At 44.3% G+C, this 22,812-nt stretch overlaps 1 protein-coding gene across 1 annotated transcript; it reads left to right on the top strand.

The window, feature by feature from the left end:
* The first annotated feature begins 1,390 nt into the window (after nucleotides 1-1,390).
* On the top strand, nucleotides 1,391-21,355 carry LOC148064545 (NACHT, LRR and PYD domains-containing protein 3-like). Its single transcript, XM_087809712.1, has 13 exons — nucleotides 1,391-1,491; nucleotides 3,442-3,520; nucleotides 3,592-3,729; nucleotides 3,813-3,926; nucleotides 4,120-4,192; nucleotides 4,473-4,692; nucleotides 4,815-6,609; nucleotides 7,665-7,883; nucleotides 15,712-15,885; nucleotides 19,546-19,719; nucleotides 19,780-19,953; nucleotides 20,262-20,308; nucleotides 20,749-21,355. The coding sequence occupies exons 1-13, from the start codon at nucleotides 1,455-1,457 to the stop codon at nucleotides 21,288-21,290; spliced, it is 3,786 nt and encodes a 1,261-aa protein (XP_087665838.1). The 5' UTR covers nucleotides 1,391-1,454; the 3' UTR covers nucleotides 21,291-21,355.
* Nucleotides 21,356-22,812: the final 1,457 nt, after the last annotated feature.

The raw sequence follows: 22,812 nt of genomic DNA, 5'->3' as shown, positions 1-22,812 counted from the left end.
TGTCAGAAGTGATGTCCTCCAGCCTGACATACTGTGGTGGATCAGTGAGATAGTCCGAGATCCAGGTGACCAGACCAGGGTCCACATGCATCTTTGTCAGTTTGTCCTGCAGCAGAGTGGACTGGGTGGTGTTAAAGGCACTAGAAAAGTCCAGGATCAGGATCCTCACTGAGCCACTTCCTTTATCCATGTGGGAGTAGGTCCGATGCAGGAGGTGAAGGATGGCATCTTCTACACCGGGGGGCTTGTGCGTGCTGGACATGTGGCCTGAGATGTTTGAGGACCAGCCGCTCCAGTGTCTTCATCAGCGCCACCAGTCTGTAATCATTCAGCTCGCTCGGCCGGATCTTTTTCGGGACTGGAACTATACAGGAAGTCTTCTACAGCGTTGGTACTTTCCCCAGCATCGCTTCACCTCCTGCTTTGCTGACCTCATGGCCCCTCTGTCCCTGCTCCTGAAAGCCGCCTTCTCTCTGTTAAGGACATCCTTGACCTCCTTTGTTACCAATGGCGTTAAATTAATTTATTATTAGGGTAACAGCGGACAGTCTTAGCAGGGGCGACAACGTCTGAGCAGAAATCTAAATATATAATCCGTTATATAGTGTTTCTGACCCTTGATGTCCTCTTGAGACTTCAGCAGCACATCCCAGTCTGTGGTGTCAAAGCAGTCTCTGATGGCGTCCTCCACAGCTGGCGTCCACTTTCTGATTTTCCTAGTGGTCACAGTCTGTCTCTGCACCAGAGGAGTATACTGGGACTGAAGGTGGACCAGGTTATGATCGGACCTTCCAAGTGTAGGTCATTGTGCGAGAACCCTCAGGCCAGGAACTCCTCCAGAGACCAGAGGTCTGACTGTGCCCGGGTGTACGCAATGGTGGATATTTCTGCCCCCTGGACCGGGCCTCCACCTCCCAGTTCGACAGGCTCGTGGATCGATACGGTGATTGACCTCTAAGCTTGGCTCGCCAAACTTGTAAAGGGGCCTGGGTAGCACTTATTCCTGAGCCGTTACAACTACGGGATTAACATCCAACCACCGCCATAAACACGAACAAGATGGCCGACTACCAACTCAGTCAACGTATAATGGTGATATACTACCACCCGGATCAGAACCAAGACTTGTTTGGATGAAAAGTACAAAACTAGATGAAACTGGATAATAAACAAGTGAAAGAGATAAAGCTGTGTTTGCGACAGGTGTGGCAGCGACAGGTGAACAAGACTGCATTCCTTCTTCTAGATCAAGATTGTGACTGAACTTGTCAAACGTCTTTATCCTCGTGGCACATCTTGTGTTGTTGAACTATGTTATAAAAGTGTGAGTCAACAACACACTATGTTGCACTGATGTCTCTGACAGGACACACCTCCTCACTGACGGTTGATCAGTGTTTCCCTGAGTCTGGATCACAAGCAGCTCAGCTCACCTGGAAGTTTCACCTACAAACATGGACACAAGTCTTCAGAGCAGAGAGCTGCTCACAGGTCAGTGACTTTTTTCATGCTGCCATGTTCCCCAGCCAGAGTGTGAATGCATGAGTCAAGAGTGAGTTTGTGAGGTGAATAAATTAATAGAGAGTTAGGTGAATAGATTAACCAAGAGTGAGTATGTGAGGTCAATAAATTATTCAAGACTGAGGTGAATACATGAATCAAGAGTTAGGTGAATACATGGATCAAGACTAAGGTGAAAAAATGAATCGAAAGTGAGGTGAATACATAAATCAAGAGTTAGGCGAATACATGAATCAAGAGTGAGGTGAATACATAAATGAAGAGTGAGGTGAATACATGAATCAAGACTGGGGTGAATAAATTAATCAAGAATGAGGTGAATAAATTAATCAAGAGTTAAGTGAATAAATTAATCAAGACTGAGTTGAATAAATTAATCGAGAGTGAATTGAATACATGGATCAAGAGTGAGGTGAACACATGAATCAAGACTGACGTGAATACATGGATCAAGACTGAGGTGAATTAATTAATCAAGAACGAGGTGAATACATGGATCAAGACTGCAGTAAATAAATTAATCAAGAGTGAGGTGAATACATGATACGAGAGTGAGGTGAATAAATAAATCAAGAGTGAGGTGAAAACATGAATCAAGAGTGAGGTGAAAACATAAATCAAGAGTGGGGTGAATACATGAATCAAGAGTGAGGTGAATACATGATACGAGAGTGAGGTGAATAAACTAATCACGAGAGAGGTGAATACATGAAAAGAGAGTGAGGTGAATAAATGAATCGAGAGTGAGGTGAATACAATAATCAGGAGTGAGGTGAATAAAATAATCAGGAGTGAGGTAAATAAATGAATCGAGAGTAATGTGAATACATGATACAATAGTGCAGTGAATAAATGAATCAAGAGTGAGGTGAATAAATGAATCAAGAGTGAGGTGAATACATGAATAAAGAGTGAGGTGAATTAAACAATCAAGAGTGAGGTGAATACATGAATCAAGAGTGAGGTGAATAAATGATACAATAGTGAAGTGAATACATGAATCAAGAGTGAGGTGAATAAATGAATCAATGTGAATACATTAGATTTTTTCCTTTATTTAACAGGGACACTGCACAGCTTAGCATAGTACTTCAATTATCTTAAAAGCAGGTTTGGTATAATTTGGTGCTGCTATGTCTTTAATTCTTGCACCAAATGTATGTGATAGATTCTGCACTGACTCAATAAAATAATTATTAAATGCAGAGGTAATTTCATTACAATCACTGGTTAAATGTCCATGTATTTTCAATTCATGTCCAGTTACCTGATCCGGCTCTCTCTTTGTGAATTCATTAATGTTCCTCCACATCAGTCTATTCCCTTTCCTTCTTTGATAATGTCCATAAAAAAAGTTGGCCTTTGCCTTCTTTGGTTCATTCACTAATTTGTTACGAAGTGAAAACTCGTCCATCATTAATTGATTTAGTGCTGTTTTCACAAGTTGTCATTGAACCAAGGCAGGTTGACCTTGGGGTGTCCATTTCTGAAAGTTTTGGTGTATTTTTCTTTAATTCTATTTATGGCACCTAACAATGATTCACAAGAGGCCTTTATATCATCTGTGAGTAGAACATCACTCCAATCAGTTTGGCTTATTTCTTCCTTAAATGCATTCATGTCCCTTTTCCTTATTCCATAGGAATGTTTAATTATCTCTTGCTGGTAAATAAACCTGTTTTTTGTCAACTTCCTTGCAACATGAGTCATATTGTGATCCGACAAGCCAGTGAGGAGATAATAAGATTCAATGATCCTCTCAGGCTTGTTACTGAACAAGTTGTTACATCAGTCAGTATCAGAGAGTGAACACATGAATGTGTGGTTGAGCAACAACATGTTGTTTGTACTGATGAGGTTTTATTATAGTATCAACAACACAATGATGACGAGTGATGATGCTGTTGTGTTTGTGTGCAGGTGTGGACACAGAGGAGGAAGATCCTGCCTCTGAACCTCCTCTGGGTGAAGACCATGACAGTCAGACCAGAGCTCAGAGGTGAGAAGATCACGTCTCTGTCACACCTACAAATACTGGAATCTTCTTCTCACTGAAACTTGTGTGTTCAGATCGAAGCTACGTACATCTGCTGGACCTGGACCTGGACCTGGACCTGGACCTGGACCTGCTCCCAGCTGTGAGTCTCTGAAGAGTGACAGATCTAAAGGAAGATTGATTGAATTCAGAGGTGAACAGAAGCATCAGAGGTGAGAGACAACAGGAGCAACATGACATCTTCTGGTCAGATGGTGAACGACAGAAGTGTTGATCAGAGTTGTGTCTCTTTCAGGATCTACCAGGAGAAACAAGAAGAGTCTGAACTCAACTGTGAGTCTCTGAAGAGTGAAGCATCAATGGAACATCCTATTTATTTCAAAGGTGGACAAGAGTCTTCAGGAGACAGGTGAGGTTTTCTTCTCTCTTTTCTCCACTGATACCAACTGCTCATGAACTGTTAGTCAAAAGTGCTGCAGACAGTCGTGAAAGAAAGTCAACATCCAAGAGAAGAAGCAACAAACTGAAGCCATGAAGTCTTGCTCAGATCATTGGTGACATTGTAGAAGTAGAACTTATCGACTACCTGATGTTCTTCACAGAGAGGATCAGCAGGTCTCAGATGTTCTCCAGTGTGTCCAGCAGCATCAGACAGATGTGGAGTCCACGATTCAGGTACGTTCTTCAGCTTCACCTGCGAACTACAGCAGCTGCTTCTGCTGCTTCATGAAGCTCTGAGTACTGGACACCTGCATCTGTCAGCTTCTCACTTGAGCTGTTCCTACATGAACCAGAAGGTCTGGTGTAGCTGAGACTCTTGTTTGGTTCTGGAGAGAAGATGAGATTTAAATTGAATTTTTCCTTCTATGACGTCAATAAGAGACGTAATATCACGTCCTGCTCGTGAAGAAAGTTCAGACCTGCCTCTAGTCACATGTGTCTGTGTGTGTTTCAGCTGCTGGAGGAGAAGGTCATGACCCTGGTGAAGGAGGAACTGAAGAGAGTGAAGAAGTTTCTCAGACCAGGTGAGCAGAAACACCTGGATGATGAGGAAGAGGAGGAGTCGAAGTGTGAAGAGGAGCAGATGAGGAGCAGCAGAGAAGCTTTCCTGAAGATCATCCTGAACCTCCTGAGGAGCATGAAGCAGGAGGAGCTTGCTGGTCGCCTGTGGGGAAGTAAGAGGATTTCAACCTGCTTAATATGACGTCTTGAAGTAAATTTGTGATGGAAGTTCCTGCAGCTGATGAGAAGATTGATCTTCTAGAATCTTGAGCTTCATGTGACTTCTCTTCTTCAGGAAGTCGTGCTGGAAAGCGTCAAAGACGACTGAAGAGGAGCCTGAAGAAGAAGTTCCACAGTGTGTCTGAGGGGGTCGCTAAAGCAGGAAACTCTGCTCCTCTGAATCAGATCTACACGGAGCTCTACATCACTGAGGGGGGCACAGACCAGGTCAACCAGGAGCACGAGGTCCGACAGATCGAAGCAGCCACCAGGAACCAGACCAGACCAGAAACTACCATCAGAACAGAAGACCTCTTTAAAGCCTCACCTGAGAGAGACACACCAATCAGAAGCCTGCTGACGAAGGGTGTGGCTGGCATTGGGAAGACCCTCCTGACACGGAAGGTCACTCTGGACTGGGCGGAAGACAAAGCCCACCAGAACTTCCACCTCATGTTTCCTTTCACCTTCAGAGAGCTGAACCTGCTGAAAGAGAAGAAGTTCAGTTTGATGGAACTTGTTCATCTTTTCTTTCCTGAAACCACAGATCTCATCAGTTTTGAAGGACTCCAGGTCCTGTTCATCTTTGATGGTCTGGACGAGTGTCGACTCCCTCTGGACTTCCTCAACAGTCAGGTCCTGACAGCAGCTACAGAGTCCACCTCAGTAGACGTCCTCCTGACAAACCTCATCAGAGGGAATCTTCTTCCCTCAGCTCGTCTCTGGATCACCACACGACCTGCAGCAGCCAATCAGATCCCTCCTGAGTGTGTGGACATGGTGACAGAGGTCAGAGGGTTCACTGACCTCCAGAAGGAGGAGTACTTCAGGAAGAGGTCCAGTGATGAGGAGCAGACCAGCACCATCATCTCTCACATCAAGACCTCACGAAGCCTCCACATCATGTGTCACATCCCGATCTTCTGCTGGATCATTGCCACAGTTCTGGAAGACATGTTGAAGAGCGGAGACACAGGACAGCTGCCCAACACCCTGACTGAGATGTTCATCCACTTCCTGGTGGTTCTGTCCAAAGTCAAGAAGATGAAGTACCATGGAGCAGCTGGGACGGACACAGTTTGGGATCCTGAGAGCAGGGAGATGATGGAGTCTCTGGGAAAACTGGCTTTTGAGCATCTGAAGAAAGGAAACTTGGTCTTCTATGAATCAGACCTGACAGAGTGTGACATCAACATCACAGCTGCTTCACTTTACTCAGGAGTCTTCACTCAGATCTTCAGAGAGGAGAGAGGACTCTACCAGGACCAGATGTTCTGCTTCATCCACCTGAGTCTTCAGGAGTTTCTGGCTGCTCTTCATGTTCACCAGAACTTCATCAAGTCTGGAGTCAACTTGCTTGATTCACAACAACCATCCAAACTGTCAAGAATGTTTAGCAACAAACTTCCAATCGATAGGTTCTACCAGAGAACCATCAATGAAGCTGTAGAAAGTCCAAATGGACATCTGGACTTGTTCCTGCGCTTCCTTCTGGGTCTTTCTCTGCAGACCAGCCAGAGTCTCCTGACAGGTTTATTGAAACAAACAGGAAGAAGCTCTTGGACCAATCAGGACACAGCAAAGCTCATCAAGAAGAAGATCAGTGAGAATGTGTCTCCAGAGAGAATCATCAACCTGTTCCACTGTCTGAATGAAGTGAAGGACACTTCTCTGGTGGAGGAGGTCCAACATCAGCTGAGATCAGGACGTCTCCTCACAGATCAACTGTCTCCTGCTCAATGGTCCAGCCTGGCCTTCATCTTACTGTCCTCAGAGGAACATCTGAAAGTGTTTGACCTGAAGAAATACTCTACCTCAGAGGAGGTTCTTGAGAGGCTTCTGCCGGTGGTTCAAGCTTCAAATGAAGTTCTGTAAGTGGATCATTGAAACATCTCTGATATGAACCATGAATGTTTGATTTCCTTCTTCATTTTATTCAGGCTGAGAAACTCCAACTTTCTTTCTCTCTTCATCGTTTTTCTTTCACGTTGTTTTGTAAATCCATCATTTTCTAAAGTCACTTTTTGAAACAACATCAACTTATATTTGAATTTCATGAGCAAACACTTGAACATGTGTCGTGGACACAAACACACAAACAGGGAATGAACAACTGTATGTTTCTCCCTCAGGCACAGACAGGGTTTATTTTAGGATTGTCCCCAAAATCCAGCGTGAAAACTGAACATAAATGAAGAAAATGAAAAGTTTAACCAGTGTTAATAGAACAGAAAATAACATTCAGAAACAACCTCCTTCAAAAATAGTCTCCAAACTTGACAAATGTTTCAAAAGTTGAAAGTAATTCAGTGCATGTGAAGCAAACATGGGAGAAGAAATGAAGGTGAATGTGACGGAGGATGATTGAAACTCCATCTGTGTCACAACATAGATCCACTGGATCCAAAGATGGAGAGAATTCACCTTGAATTTTCTAACTGTAAACATTCAAATGAAGACAACAATGTTGAGAGAGTGCAGGAGTGTGAGTGACAAACACACACACATTGTTTGAGCTTGTATTACCTGCAACACCTTCACACTCACACCTGACACTGTTATGAATAATAACTTTGTAAACCTGTTCATATTGAATTGAAGGTTAAAAAAACAAATAGAATAAATTGACTGAAATGAATCTTCACGATTGAATCAGTGTCTTGATTAAATTGAAGATATTTTTACTCTGGAAAAGAATTCGACACAACAATTGAGAGAAAACACACAAAAACACTGAGATAAGTAAGTGAATAGAAAAATAATGAATGTGTTATTATGATCAATATACATGTAACAACCTTTTATTTTCATTTGTCATTGTTGTTTGTTTTGTGACTCTTTTTATTTTTCCTTATGTTATCTTGTGTTTGTTTCTCATACAAACACAAATCAATCCTCTTGTTGACGACACTCGTCTCTTTCACAGGCTGAGAAACTGTCGACTGTCAGAGAGAAGTTGTTCACTTCTGTCCTCAGTCCTCAGCTCTCCGTCCTCTAGTCTGACTCAACTGGACCTGAGTCACAACGACCTGAAGGATCCAGGAGTGGAGCTGCTGTCTGCTGGACTGAAGAGTCCACACTGTCACCTGGAGACTCTCAGGTCAGAACATCATGTCTTCAGCTTCAGAACATGTGAAAGTCAGAGGTGAGACTCCAGAGAGTCAAAGTTGAGTCTCCAGTGAGTTCTTCAATGAAGCAGCTGATTCTAAGTGACCTCAGTCTTCAGCAGGTTCTCACACTTGAACTTGATTTGTTCTTCTGCTGGGTCGTGCTGTTCAGTATGTTGACACATATTTACTGATCTCAGATCCATTCAAACACATTTGAGAGACTCTTGTGATGTCATCACTTGTTCTGTTGCTAGATTTCAATGCAGGGTAATGTTCATGGTGATGTGAGCATGTGTGATGAACACATCAGCAACTGTATGAAAAGTCAAACATGTTCTTCTTCATCACAATATTCATCAGTGTCGTCTCACATCCTGCTCATATCTTTCATTTCAACTCATCTCTGTGTCACCAACTCACTCCTTCTTTCTCTCTTCATGGTTTTTCTTTCACCTTGTTTTGTAAATCCATCATTTTCTAAAGTCACTTTTTGAAATAACATCAACTTTTCATTTGAATTTCATGAGCAAACACTTGAACATGTGACGTGGACACAAACACACAAACAGTGAATGAATAACTCTGTATTATTATTTTATTTATTCATCCTTTATTCATCCAGGTTAGTCTCATTGACATTAAAATCTCTTTTACAAGAGAGACCTGGACAGGATGGACAGCAAAACAGTTACACATAAAAACTATTTCTTACAGTATTAAGTCCATTGGTACAATATCAGAAAAAGATAAAAGATTACTGACTAAAAACATTCACACTTGCTGATAGAGTTCGACGTCAAATTCCTGACAACAGCATTGAATTTGTTAAAAGTCACTTGAGTCTCAAACTTGTGCTGCTTCTTCAGCTTCTTCCACGATGACGGCGCAGAAATCTTAAAAGCTGTTTTACCCAGTTCAGTACGAGCTGGAGGAACATTCATAACCTATAATCTCCTTGTAGATACAAACATGCCAATGACTAAGTCGTCGCCAAGAGAGCGAAGGCCAGTGAACTCTTGAGTATAGTGTGCAGTGATGGGTTAAGGGTCTTCAGTTTGTCATGAACCTCAAGGCTCCATGTTACACAGTGTCCAACATCTTTAGACAGTGAGCTGATGAATTCATGTACAACACATCTCCAGAATCAAGAACGGTCAGGAAGGTAGCTTCGACTCGTCGTCGAGCCTAACCTTAGCTTCAGTTTATTTACCAGGTTTTGTATGTGAATTTTAAAGAGATGTGGTCATCAATCACAAAACCCAAGTATTTGTGAAAATACTCCTCAATTGCAGGACCTTGGGAAGTTAAAATATTGTGATTTATCTCAATCTTTTTGTAATTTGAAAATACCATAAGTTTGGTCTTATCAGCATGGAGAACAAGCTTCAGTTGACAAAGCTGAGCCTGCACTTGATCAAAAGCACGTTGCATGAACTCAAAAGCCTTATTAAGTGAGGATGCAAAACAATAAATTTCGGTGTCTTCCGCATAGAAATGGAAAGATGCTTTCTGGACATTTTGTCCAAGGCTGTTCATGTACAGGGTAAATAACAGTGGTCCTAAAACTGAACCCTATTTTTACTCTGGAAAAGAATTAGACACAACAATTGAGAGAAAACACACAAAAACACTGAGATAAGTAAGTGAATAGAAAAAGAATCAATGATGTGTTTATCACGATGGAACTGAGAAACCCAGGATACAGGTACTGGAAAACGGTGACGACAAGACAAGGACGTGACAGAGAGTGGAGGCTTAAGAACACAGGGCAGCAATCAGCAGCAGCTGGGGGCGGGACTAACAAGACACGGCTGGACCAATCACTACTCAGACAGGAGGAAGTAAGACTAGCAAAGACACAGAAGGGAGCGGATTTCACAATAAAACTGGAAACACAAGGAGGAACATGTAGACTCATGACAGTGTTATTATGATCAATATACATGTAACAACCTTTATTTTCATTTGTCATTGTTGTTTGTTTTGTGACTCTTTTTATTTTTCCTTATGTTATCTTGTGTTTGTTTCTCATATAAACACAAATCAATCCTCTTGTTGACGACACTCGTCTCTTTCACAGGCTGATCAACTGTCGACTGTCAGAGAGAAGTTGTTCACTTCTGTCCTCAGTCCTCAGCTCTCCGTCCTCTAGTCTGACTCAACTGGACCTGAGTCACAACGACCTGAAGGATCCAGGAGTGGAGCTGCTGTCTGCTGGACTGAAGAGTCCACACTGTCACCTGGAGACTCTCAGGTCAGAACATCATTTCAAACAAACACAAACACACACATGGATGTAAACAGTGAATGGATTCATGTTTCTTCATGAAACCTTTTTCACTCTGAGAAGGATTTGAATGACTTTTCCTCGACTCATGAACTTGGTTCTAGAAGTTGATATTTCATGAACACAACAGGAAGGTGAAGAATATTTCAGGTCATGTATAATATTTCAAGTCACACAACACAAGTCACACAACTTAAGTCACACAACACAAGTCACACAACACAAGTCACACAACACAAGTCACACAACTTAAGTCACACAACACAAGTCACACAACACAAGTCACACAACACAAGTCACACAACACAAGTCGCACAACACAAGTCGCACAACATAAGTCCCACAACACTAATCACACAACACAAGGCACACAACACGAGTCACACAACACTACTCACACAACACAAGTCACATAACACAACAAGAGTCACACAACAAAAGTCACACAACGTGACTCACACAACACAAGTCAAATAACATGAGTCACACAACTCACACAACACAACTCAAACAACACAGTCACACAACATGAGTCACACAAAACAACTCAAAAGTAACACAACACAACTAACACAAGTCACACAAGTACACAACACAAGTCACACAACCCAAGTCACACTACACAAGTCACACAACACGAGTCACACAACACTACTCACACAACACAAGTCACATAACACAACAAGAGTCACACAACAAAAGTCACACAACGCGACTCACACAACACAAGTCAAATAACATGAGTCACACAACTGACACAACACAACTCAAACAACACAGTCACACAACATGAGTCACACAAACAACTCAAAAGTGACACAACACAACTAACACAAGTCACACAAGTACACAACACAAGTCACACAACCCAAGTCACACAACATAAGTCACACAACACGAGTCACAGAACAAAAGTCACACAACATAAGTCCCACAACACAAATCACACAACACAAGGCACACAACATAAGTCCCACAACACAAATCACACAACACAAATCACACAACACAAGGCACACAACACAAGGCACAATGCACGAGTCACACGACAAAAGTCACACGACAAAAGTCACAAAACACAAGTCACATGACATGAGTCACACAACACGAGTCACATGACAAAAGTCACACCACAAAAGTCACGCAAAAAAGGCACACAACAAAAGTCACACCAGAAAAGTCACACAACAAAAGTCACATGGCACGAGTCACACAACACAGATCACACAAATCACACCACAAAACTCACACAAGAGTCACACAAAACAAGTCACAACACAAGTCACACAACACAACTCACATGACACGACTCACACAAGTCACACAACAAGACTCACACAACACAAGTCACACAACACGACTCACACAACACGACTCGCACAACTCACACAAAACAACTCACACAACTCAAACAACACAAGTCACAAAACAAAAGTCACACAACACGACTCACACAACACGACTCGCACAACACGACTCACAAAACACGACTCGAACAACACAACTCAAACAACACAGTCACACAACATGAGTCACACAAAACAACTCAAAAGTGACACAACACAACTAACACAAGTCACACAAGTACACAACACAAGTCACACAACCCAAGTCACACTACACAAGTCACACATCGAGTCAAAGTCGAGTTACACATCACCAGTGTGAGTGGAGTTACACAACACCAGTGTGAGTGGAGTTACACAACACCAGTGTGAGTGGAGTTACACAACACCAGTGTGAGTGGAGTTACACAACACCAGTGTGAGTGGAGTTACACAACACCAGTGTGAGTGGAGTTACACAACACCAGTGTGAGTGGAGTTACACAACACCAGTGTGAGTGGAGTTACACAACACCAGTGTGAGTGGAGTTACACAACACCAGTGTGAGTGGAGTTACACAACACCAGTGTGAGTGGAGTTACACAACACCAGTGTGAGTGGAGTTACACAACACTAGTGTGAGTGGAGTTACACAACACAAGTGTGAGTGGAGTTACACAACACCAGTGTGAGTGTAGTTACACAACACCAGTGTGAGTCGGGTTACACAACACAAGTGTGAGTGGAGTTACACAACACAAGTGTGAGTCGGGTTACACAACACCAGTGTGAGTGGAGTTACACAACACCAGTGTGAGTGGAGTTACACAACACCAGTGTGAGTCGAGTTACACAACACCAGTGTGAGTGGAGTTACACAACACCAGTGTGAGTGGAGTTACACAACACTAGTGTGAGTGGAGTTACACAACACCAGTGTGAGTGTAGTTACACAACACCAGTGTGAGTGGAGTTACACAACACCAGTGTGAGTGGAGTTACACAACACCAGTGTGAGTGGAGTTACACAACACTAGTGTGAGTGGAGTTACACAACACAAGTGTGAGTGGAGTTACACAACACCAGTGTGAGTGTAGTTACACAACACCAGTGTGAGTCGGGTTACACAACACAATTGTGAGTGGAGTTACACAACACTAGTGTGAGTGGAGTTACACAACACAAGTGTGAGTGGAGTTACACAACACCAGTGTGAGTGTAGTTACACAACACCAGTGTGAGTCGGGTTACACAACACAATTGTGAGTGGAGTTACACAACACAAGTGTGAGTCGGGTTACACAACACCAGTGTGAGTGGAGTTACACAACACCAGTGTGAGTGGAGTTACACAACACCAGTGTGAGTGGAGTTACACAACACCAGTGTGAGTGGAGTTACACAACACCAGTGTGAGTGGAGTTACACAAAACGAGTGTGAGTGGAGTTACACAACACCAGTGTGAGTGGAGTTACACAACACCAGTGTGAGTGGAGTTACACAACACCAGTGTGAGTGGAGTTACACAACACCAGTGTGAGTGGAGTTACACAACACTAGTGTGAGTGGAGTTACACAACACAAGTGTGAGTGTAGTTACACAACACCAGTGTGAGTGTAGTTACACAACACCAGTGTGAGTCGGGTTACACAACACAAGTGTGAGTGGAGTTACACAACACAAGTGTGAGTCGGGTTACACAACACCAGTGTGAGTGGAGTTACACAACACCAGTGTGAGTGGAGTTACACAACACCAGTGTGAGTGGAGTTACACAACACCAGTGTGAGTGGAGTTACACAACACTAGTGTGAGTGGAGTTACACAACACCAGTGTGAGTGGAGTTACACAACACCAGTGTGAGTGTAGTTACAAAACACCAGTGTGAGTCGGGTTACACAACACAAGTGTGAGTGGAGTTACACAACACAAGTGTGAGTCGGGTTACACAACACCAGTGTGAGTGGAGTTACACAACACCAGTGTGAGTCGAGTTACACAACACCAGTGTGAGTCGAGTTACACAACACCAGTGTGAGTCGAGTTACACAACACCAGTGTGAGTGGAGTTACACAACACCAGTGTGAGTGGAGTTACACAAAACTAGTGTGAGTGGAGTTACACAACACCAGTGTGCGTGGAGTTACACAACACCAGTGTGAGTGGAGTTACACAACACCAGTGTGAGTGGAGTTACACAACACCAGTGTGAGTGGAGTTACACAACACTAGTGTGAGTGGAGTTACACAACACCAGTGTGAGTGGAGTTACACAACACCAGTGTGAGTGGAGTTACACAACACCAGTGTGAGTGGAGTTACACAACACCAGTGTGAGCGGAGTTACACAACACCAGTGTGAGTGGAGTTACACAACACTAGTGTGAGTGGAGTTACACAACACAAGTGTGAGTGGAGTTACACAACACCAGTGTGAGTGTAGTTACACAACACCAGTGTGAGTGGAGTTACACAACACCAGTGTGAGTGGAGTTACACAACACCAGTGTGAGTGGAGTTACACAACACCAGTGTGAGTGGAGTTACACAACACTAGTGTGAGTGGAGTTACACAACACAAGTGTGAGTGGAGTTACACAACACCAGTGTGAGTGTAGTTACACAACACCAGTGTGAGTCGGGTTACACAACACAAGTGTGAGTGGAGTTACACAACACAAGTGTGAGTCGGGTTACACAACACCAGTGTGAGTGGAGTTACACAACACCAGTGTGAGTGGAGTTACACAACACCAGTGTGAGTCGAGTTACACAACACCAGTGTGAGTGGAGTTACACAACACCAGTGTGAGTGGAGTTACACAACACTAGTGTGAGTGGAGTTACACAACACCAGTGTGAGTGTAGTTACACAACACCAGTGTGAGTGGAGTTACACAACACCAGTGTGAGTGGAGTTACACAACACCAGTGTGAGTGGAGTTACACAACACTAGTGTGAGTGGAGTTACACAACACAAGTGTGAGTGGAGTTACACAACACCAGTGTGAGTGTAGTTACACAACACCAGTGTGAGTCGGGTTACACAACACAATTGTGAGTGGAGTTACACAACACTAGTGTGAGTGGAGTTACACAACACAAGTGTGAGTGGAGTTACACAACACCAGTGTGAGTGTAGTTACACAACACCAGTGTGAGTCGGGTTACACAACACAATTGTGAGTGGAGTTACACAACACAAGTGTGAGTCGGGTTACACAACACCAGTGTGAGTGGAGTTACACAACACCAGTGTGAGTGGAGTTACACAACACCAGTGTGAGTGGAGTTACACAACACCAGTGTGAGTGGAGTTACACAACACCAGTGTGAGTGGAGTTACACAAAACGAGTGTGAGTGGAGTTACACAACACCAGTGTGAGTGGAGTTACACAACACCAGTGTGAGTGGAGTTACACAACACCAGTGTGAGTGGAGTTACACAACACCAGTGTGAGTGGAGTTACACAACACTAGTGTGAGTGGAGTTACACAACACAAGTGTGAGTGTAGTTACACAACACCAGTGTGAGTGTAGTTACACAACACCAGTGTGAGTCGGGTTACACAACACAAGTGTGAGTGGAGTTACACAACACAAGTGTGAGTCGGGTTACACAACACCAGTGTGAGTGGAGTTACACAACACCAGTGTGAGTGGAGTTACACAACACCAGTGTGAGTGGAGTTACACAACACCAGTGTGAGTGGAGTTACACAACACTAGTGTGAGTGGAGTTACACAACACCAGTGTGAGTGGAGTTACACAACACCAGTGTGAGTGTAGTTACAAAACACCAGTGTGAGTCGGGTTACACAACACAAGTGTGAGTGGAGTTACACAACACAAGTGTGAGTCGGGTTACACAACACCAGTGTGAGTGGAGTTACACAACACCAGTGTGAGTGGAGTTACACAACAGTGTGAGTGGAGTTACACAACAGTGTGAGTGGAGTTACACAACACTAACACTAACACTGACATTAAACACAAACACACATCAATCCTCTCACAACAGTGAGTCATGTGATCATTTATACATCAAGTGTTGAACTGATGAAAACTTCATTATTTCATGTGTTGATCAAGTTGATCCTGATTGAAATCAAAGTCTTCAAATGTTCACACAATCATGTGATGATCTTATGAACGTCAAGAGTTCAGTGTTTCCTCCAATCAAGGCTTTCAAGTCAAAATAGAGAAAAAGTCTCTTGTTGACGTTTCCGTCTCTTTCACAGGCTGAGAAACTGTTGGCTGTCAGAGAGAAGTTGTTCACTTCTGTCCTCAGTCCTCAGCTCTCCGTCCTCTAGTCTGACTCAACTGGACCTGAGTAGAAACGACCTGAAGGATCCAGGAGTGGAGCTGCTGTCTGCTGGACTGAAGAGTCCACACTGTCACCTGGAGACTCTCAGGTCAGAACATCATTTCAAACAAACACAAACACACACATGGATGTAAACAGTGAATGGATTCATGTTTCTTCATGAAACCTTTTTCACTCTGAGAAGGATTTGAATGACTTTTCCTCGACTCATGAACTTGGTTCTAGAAGTTGATATTTCATGAACACAACAGGAAGGTGAAGAATATTTCAGGTCATGTATAATATTTCAAGTCACACAACACAAGTCACACAACACAAATCACACAACACAAATCACACAACACAAGTCACACAACACAAGGCACACAACACAAGTCACATGACACGAGTCACACAACACAAGTCACACAACACAAGTCACACAACACAAGTCACACAACACAAGTCGCACAACATAAGTCCCACAACACTAATCACACAACACAAGGCACACAACACGAGTCACACAACACTACTCACACAACACAAGTCACATAACACAACAAGAGTCACACAACAAAAGTCACACAACGTGACTCACACAACACAAGTCAAATAACATGAGTCACACAACTCACACAACACAACTCAAACAACACAGTCACACAACATGAGTCACACAAAACAACTCAAAAGTAACACAACACAACTAACACAAGTCACACAAGTACACAACACAAGTCACACAACCCAAGTCACACTACACAAGTCACACAACACGAGTCACACAACACTACTCACACAACACAAGTCACATAACACAACAAGAGTCACACAACAAAAGTCACACAACGCGACTCACACAACACAAGTCAAATAACATGAGTCACACAACTGACACAACACAACTCAAACAACACAGTCACACAACATGAGTCACACAAACAACTCAAAAGTGACACAACACAACTAACACAAGTCACACAAGTACACAACACAAGTCACACAACCCAAGTCACACAACATAAGTCACACAACACGAGTCACACAACAAAAGTCACACAACATAAGTCCCACAACACAAATCACACAACACAAGGCACACAACATAAGTCCCACAACACAAATCACACAACACAAATCACACAACACAAGGCACACAACACAAGGCACAATGCACGAGTCACACGACAAAAGTCACAAAACACAAGTCACATGACATGAGTCACACAACACGAGTCACACGACAAAAGTCACACCACAAAAGTCACGCAAAAAAGGCACACAACAAAAGTCACACCAGAAAAGTCACACAACAAAAGTCACATGGCACGAGTCACACAACACAGATCACACAAATCACACCACAAAACTCACACAACAAGAGTCACACAAAACAAGTCACAACACAAGTCACACAACACAAGTCACATGACACGACTCACACAAGTCACACAACAAGACTCACACAACACAAGTCACACAACACGACTCACACAACACGACTCACACAACACAACTCGCACAACTCACACAAAACAACTCACAACTCAAACAACACAAGTCACAAAACAAAAGTCACACAACACGACTCACACAACACGACTCACACAACACAACTCAAACAACACAGTCACACAACATGAGTCACACAAAACAACTCAAAAGTGACACAACACAACTAACACAAGTCACACAAGTACACAACACAAGTCACACAACCCAAGTCACACTACACAAGTCACACATCGAGTCAAAGTCGAGTTACACATCACCAGTGTGAGTGGAGTTACACAACACCAGTGTGAGTGGAGTTACACAACACCAGTGTGAGTGGAGTTACACAACACCAGTTTGAGTGGAGTTACACAACACCAGTGTGAGTGGAGTTACACAACACCAGTGTGAGTGGAGTTACACAACACCAGTGTGAGTGGAGTTACACAACACCAGTGTGAGTGGAGTTACACAACACCAGTGTGAGTGGAGTTACACAACACCAGTGTGAGTCGAGTTACACAACACCAGTGTGAGTCGAGTTACACAACACCAGTGTGAGTGGAGTTACACAACACCAGTGTGAGTGGAGTTACACAACACCAGTGTGAGTGGAGTTACACAACACCAGTGTGAGTGGAGTTACACAACACCAGTGTGAGTGGAGTTACACAACACCAGTGTGAGTGGAGTTACACAACACTAGTGTGAGTGGAGTTACACAACACAAGTGTGAGTGGAGTTACACAACACCAGTGTGAGTGTAGTTACACAACACCAGTGTGAGTCGGGTTACACAACACAAGTGTGAGTGGAGTTACACAACACAAGTGTGAGTCGGGTTACACAACACCAGTGTGAGTGGAGTTACACAACACCAGTGTGAGTGGAGTTACACAACACCAGTGTGAGTGGAGTTACACAACACCAGTGTGAGTGGAGTTACACAACATTAGTGTGAGTGGAGTTACACAACACAAGTTTGAGTGGAGTTACACAACACCAGTGTGAGTGTAGTTACACAACACCAGTGTGAGTCGGGTTACACAACACAAGTGTGAGGGGAGTTACACAACACAAGTGTGAGTCGGGTTACACAACACCAGTGTGAGTGGAGTTACACAACACCAGTGTGAGTCGAGTTACACAACACCAGTGTGAGTCGAGTTACACAACACCAGTGTGAGTGGAGTTACACAACACCAGTGTGAGTGGAGTTACACAAAACTAGTGTGAGTGGAGTTACACAACACCAGTGTGAGTGGCGTTACACAACACCAGTGTGAGTGGAGTTACACAACACCAGTGTGAGTGGAGTTACACAACACCAGTGTGAGTGGAGTTACACAACACCAGTGTGAGTCGAGTTACACAACACCAGTGTGAGTGGAGTTAGACAACACCAGTGTGAGTGGAGTTACACAACACCAGTGTGAGTGGAGTTACACAACACCAGTGTGAGTGGAGTTACACAACACCAGTGTGAGTGGAGTTACACAACACCAGTGTGAGTGGAGTTACACAACACCAGTGTGAGTGGAGTTACACAACACCAGTGTGAGTGGAGTTACACAACACCAGTGTGAGTGGAGTTACACAACACCAGTGTGAGTCGAGTTACACAACACCAGTGTGAGTGGAGTTAGACAACACCAGTGTGAGTGGAGTTACACAACACCAGTGTGAGTGGAGTTACACAACACCAGTGTGAGTGGAGTTACACAACACCAGTGTGAGTGGAGTTACACAACACCAGTGTGAGTGGAGTTACACAACACCAGTGTGAGTGGAGTTACACAACACCAGTGTGAGTGGAGTTACACAACACAAGTGTGAGTGGAGTTACACAACACCAGTGTGAGTGGAGTTACACAACACCAGTGTGAGTGGAGTTACACAACACCAGTGTGAGTGGAGTTACACAACACCAGTGTGAGTGGAGTTACACAACAGTGTGAGTGGAGTTACACAACACCAGTGTGAGTGGAGTTACACAACACTAACACTAACACTGACATTAAACACAAACACACATCAATCCTCTCACAACAGTGAGTCATGTGATCATTTATACATCAAGTGTTGAACTGATGAAAACTTCATTATTTCATGTGTTGATCAAGTTGATCCTGATTGAAATCAAAGTCTTCAAATGTTCACACAATCATGTGATGATCTTATGAACGTCAAGAGTTCAGTGTTTCCTCCAATCAAGGCTTTCAAGTCAAAATAGAGAAAAAGTCTCTTGTTGACGTTTCCGTCTCTTTCACAGGCTGAGAAACTGTCGACTGACAGAGAGAAGTTGTTCACTTCTGTCCTCAGTCCTCAGCTCTCCGTCCTCTAGTCTGACTCAACTGGACCTGAGTCACAACAACCTGAAGGATCCAGGAGTGGAGCTGCTGTCTGCTGGACTGAAGAGTCCACACTGTCACCTGGAGACTCTCAGGTCAGAACATCATGTCTTCAGTTCTTCTGATTTAATGAAAGTGTTTCTCCTTCATTACAGTCTGTCAGCGTGTCAGATCTCAGCAGGAGGTTGTTCTTCTCTGGCCTCAGCTCTGACATCTAACCCGTCCCATCTGAGAGAGCTGGACCTGAGCTTCAATCATCCAGGAGGACCAGGACTGGAGCTGCTGTCTGCTGGACTGGAGAGTCCAGACTGGAGGCTGGAGACTCTCAGGTATGGACGGAGCAGCAGAACTCACTGACTGAGCTCCAAAGATCTTCAGACTGAACATGTGATCAGAAGCAGAGAGATGTGAGTGTGTGACGCTGCTCAGACTCTTCATCTGAACTGAGCACATGAATCCAACTCTCAGAGCTTCTCCATGTTCTCCTGCTGGACACCAGTGGAAGAACAAGGAGACAGTGGAGACTGAGCGAGTGTTTCTAGATCCATCTTTGTTGTGGTCAACACAGTCATGAAAGAACGTCCACTTAGCATCTGAAGTCAAATGAATCTGATCTTCTCAATGTTTCCTCCTCCAGGCTGGATCACTGTGGACCACAGAGGTTAACATCTGGATGGAAGAAGTGTAAGTTTGATTTGATTGATGGATGAGAACTCCTTGACTCTGTCAGCTTCTAGTGGAGCAGTTGTGATGTTGAGATGTTGTTACACTTGAATCTGCTGATGGAGCTTCATCAAGTCCAGGATGATGGTGGAGATGAACGCAGAGATGTTTCAAGAACATGAAGAAACATCATGTTAGCTACATGCTAGTTTAGCTGCTGACTTGATATGGACACACTGGTGTCAATCAAATGTGACAAGATGATTCTGGGATGTTCCTCCTGGTTCTTCTCTGGAGGTGGTCCCAGTCTCAGAAGACTGTTGACTTCACTTTGAAGATGATCTCCACTAGATGTCAACAAACAGAGCAGCCCTCCCTGGCTTGCTGGGACACTGAGTCCATGATTGTGTTGAAGAGAAAGTTCTTCCACCATCATCACCTCTCGTGTCTTCTTCTCTCAGACTTCCGTCCACTCTCACTGGACCCGGACACAGCACACCGGCACCTCCTACTGTCCAACGACAACAGGACGGTGGAACTTGTGACGCAGGATCAGGATTATCTGGACCATCCCGACAGATTCCACCGGTGTCTTCAGGTGATGAGCAGAGAAGCTGTGACTGGACCATGTTACTGGGAGCTGGAGTGGAGAGGAGGAGCTTCTATCGCACTGACTCTCAGAAGAGACGGAGGGAAAGAAGACGAGTCTGAGTTTGGACAGAACCGTTATTCCTGGAGTCTGAGCTGCTCTGATGATGATGGATATAAATTCTGTCACGATAAGAAAGAATATGTCATCAAGAGTCAAGAAGTTTCTCACAGAGTAGGAATGTTGATGAACTTTAGTGATCCTGGATATTTAACCTTCTACAGTGTCTCCTCTGATGGACAGAAACACCTCCGAACCTTCTTCATCTCCACTGAACCTTTGTACCTGGGATTTGGACTCACAGAGGTTCCTGGTTCTGGTTCCTCAGTGTGTGTGTGTGACCTGAGTGTGTGAGTGTGTTCCTCCAACACACTTGTGTTGCTGCTGTCAATCATCATTAAAGTGCTGTTTGACTTGAAGTTCAGTGGAGCACGAGTCACTTATGATGTTCATCATGATGTAATAAAACATTTGGTTTAAAACTTTCAAGAGACTCAAGGTCACTTCACAATAAAAGGTTAGAAAGAAGGTCAGACGGGTAGATGTGAGGTCAGACAGGTAGATGTGAGGTCAGACGGGTAGATGTGAGGTCAGACGGGTAGATGTGAGGTCAGACGGCTACATGTGAGGTCAGACAGGTAGATGTGAGGTCAGACGGGTACATGTGAGGTCAGACGGGTAGATGTGAGGTCAGACGGGTAGATGTGAGGTCAGACGGGTACATGTGAGGTCAGACGGGTACATGTGAGGTCAGACAGGTAGATGTGAGGTCAGACCGGTACATGTGAGGTCAGACAGGTAGATGTGAGGTCAGACCGGTACATGTGAGGTCAGACGGGTACATGTGAGGTCAGACGGGTACATGTGAGGTCAGACAGGTAGATGTGAGGTCAGACCGGTACATGTGAGGTCAGACGGGTACATGTGAGGTCAGACGGGTACATGTGAGGTCAGACGGGTAGATGTGAGGTCAGACGGGTAGATGTGAGGTCAGACGGGTAGATGTGAGGTCAGACGGGTACATGTGAGGTCAGACGGGTAGATGTGAGGTCAGACGGGTACATGTGAGGTCAGACAGGTAGATGTGAGGTCAGACGGGTACATGTAAGGTCAGACGGGTACATGTGAGGTCAGACGGGTAGATGTGAGGTCAGACAGGTAGATGTTAAATCAAACACCATGATTTTGTGAATCTATTGAGTTGATTTTAGAATATATTTATTTATTGAACCTCCTTTGATTGACAACCATCATTTCTGAGACACACACACACACACACACACACACACACACACACACACACACACACACACACACACACACACACACACACACACACACACACACACACACACACACACACACACACACACACACACACACACACACACACACACACACACACACACACACACACACACACACACTCTTCATTGTCATCAGAACCGTCACGAGGCTTCAGAGAAAGTTCTAGAAGTTCTTCTTCATCTGGACTCATGGCTCCAGAGACAGTCCTCCAGGGTCTGTCGTCTGGTCCAGCCTCCAGTCCTGTCTCCCATGTTCACGCTCTCTCCAGGTCCTTGTACTTCTTGCGGAACACGGACACCTGGTCCTTGAAGAGCACCGGGTCCAGGCGCAGCTGCGAGTGCACCAGAGGCATGTAGCCAAACCAGCTGAAGGTGTTGATGCACTCCTGCCGCTGACTGAAGTGCTCGGGGTCGACCCAAGGAACCGTCCTGGTGCCCTGGTGAGCCAAGAGAAGGTGGTGAGACTAAGAGCATCGGCAGGATCTCAGGAAGAGGAGCGCCCACCTGTGGACCCGGGAGCTCCTTGGACTGCTTCCTCTGGACCACTTTGATTGGCGGCAGGTGCGTCT

This window comes from Callionymus lyra, chromosome 15 (genome assembly GCF_982586985.1).
Source record: "Callionymus lyra chromosome 15, fCalLyr1.hap1.1, whole genome shotgun sequence".
NCBI classification, from domain to species: Eukaryota; Metazoa; Chordata; class Actinopteri; order Syngnathiformes; family Callionymidae; genus Callionymus; species Callionymus lyra.
This window is presented reverse-complemented; position numbering and strand designations above follow the sequence as displayed.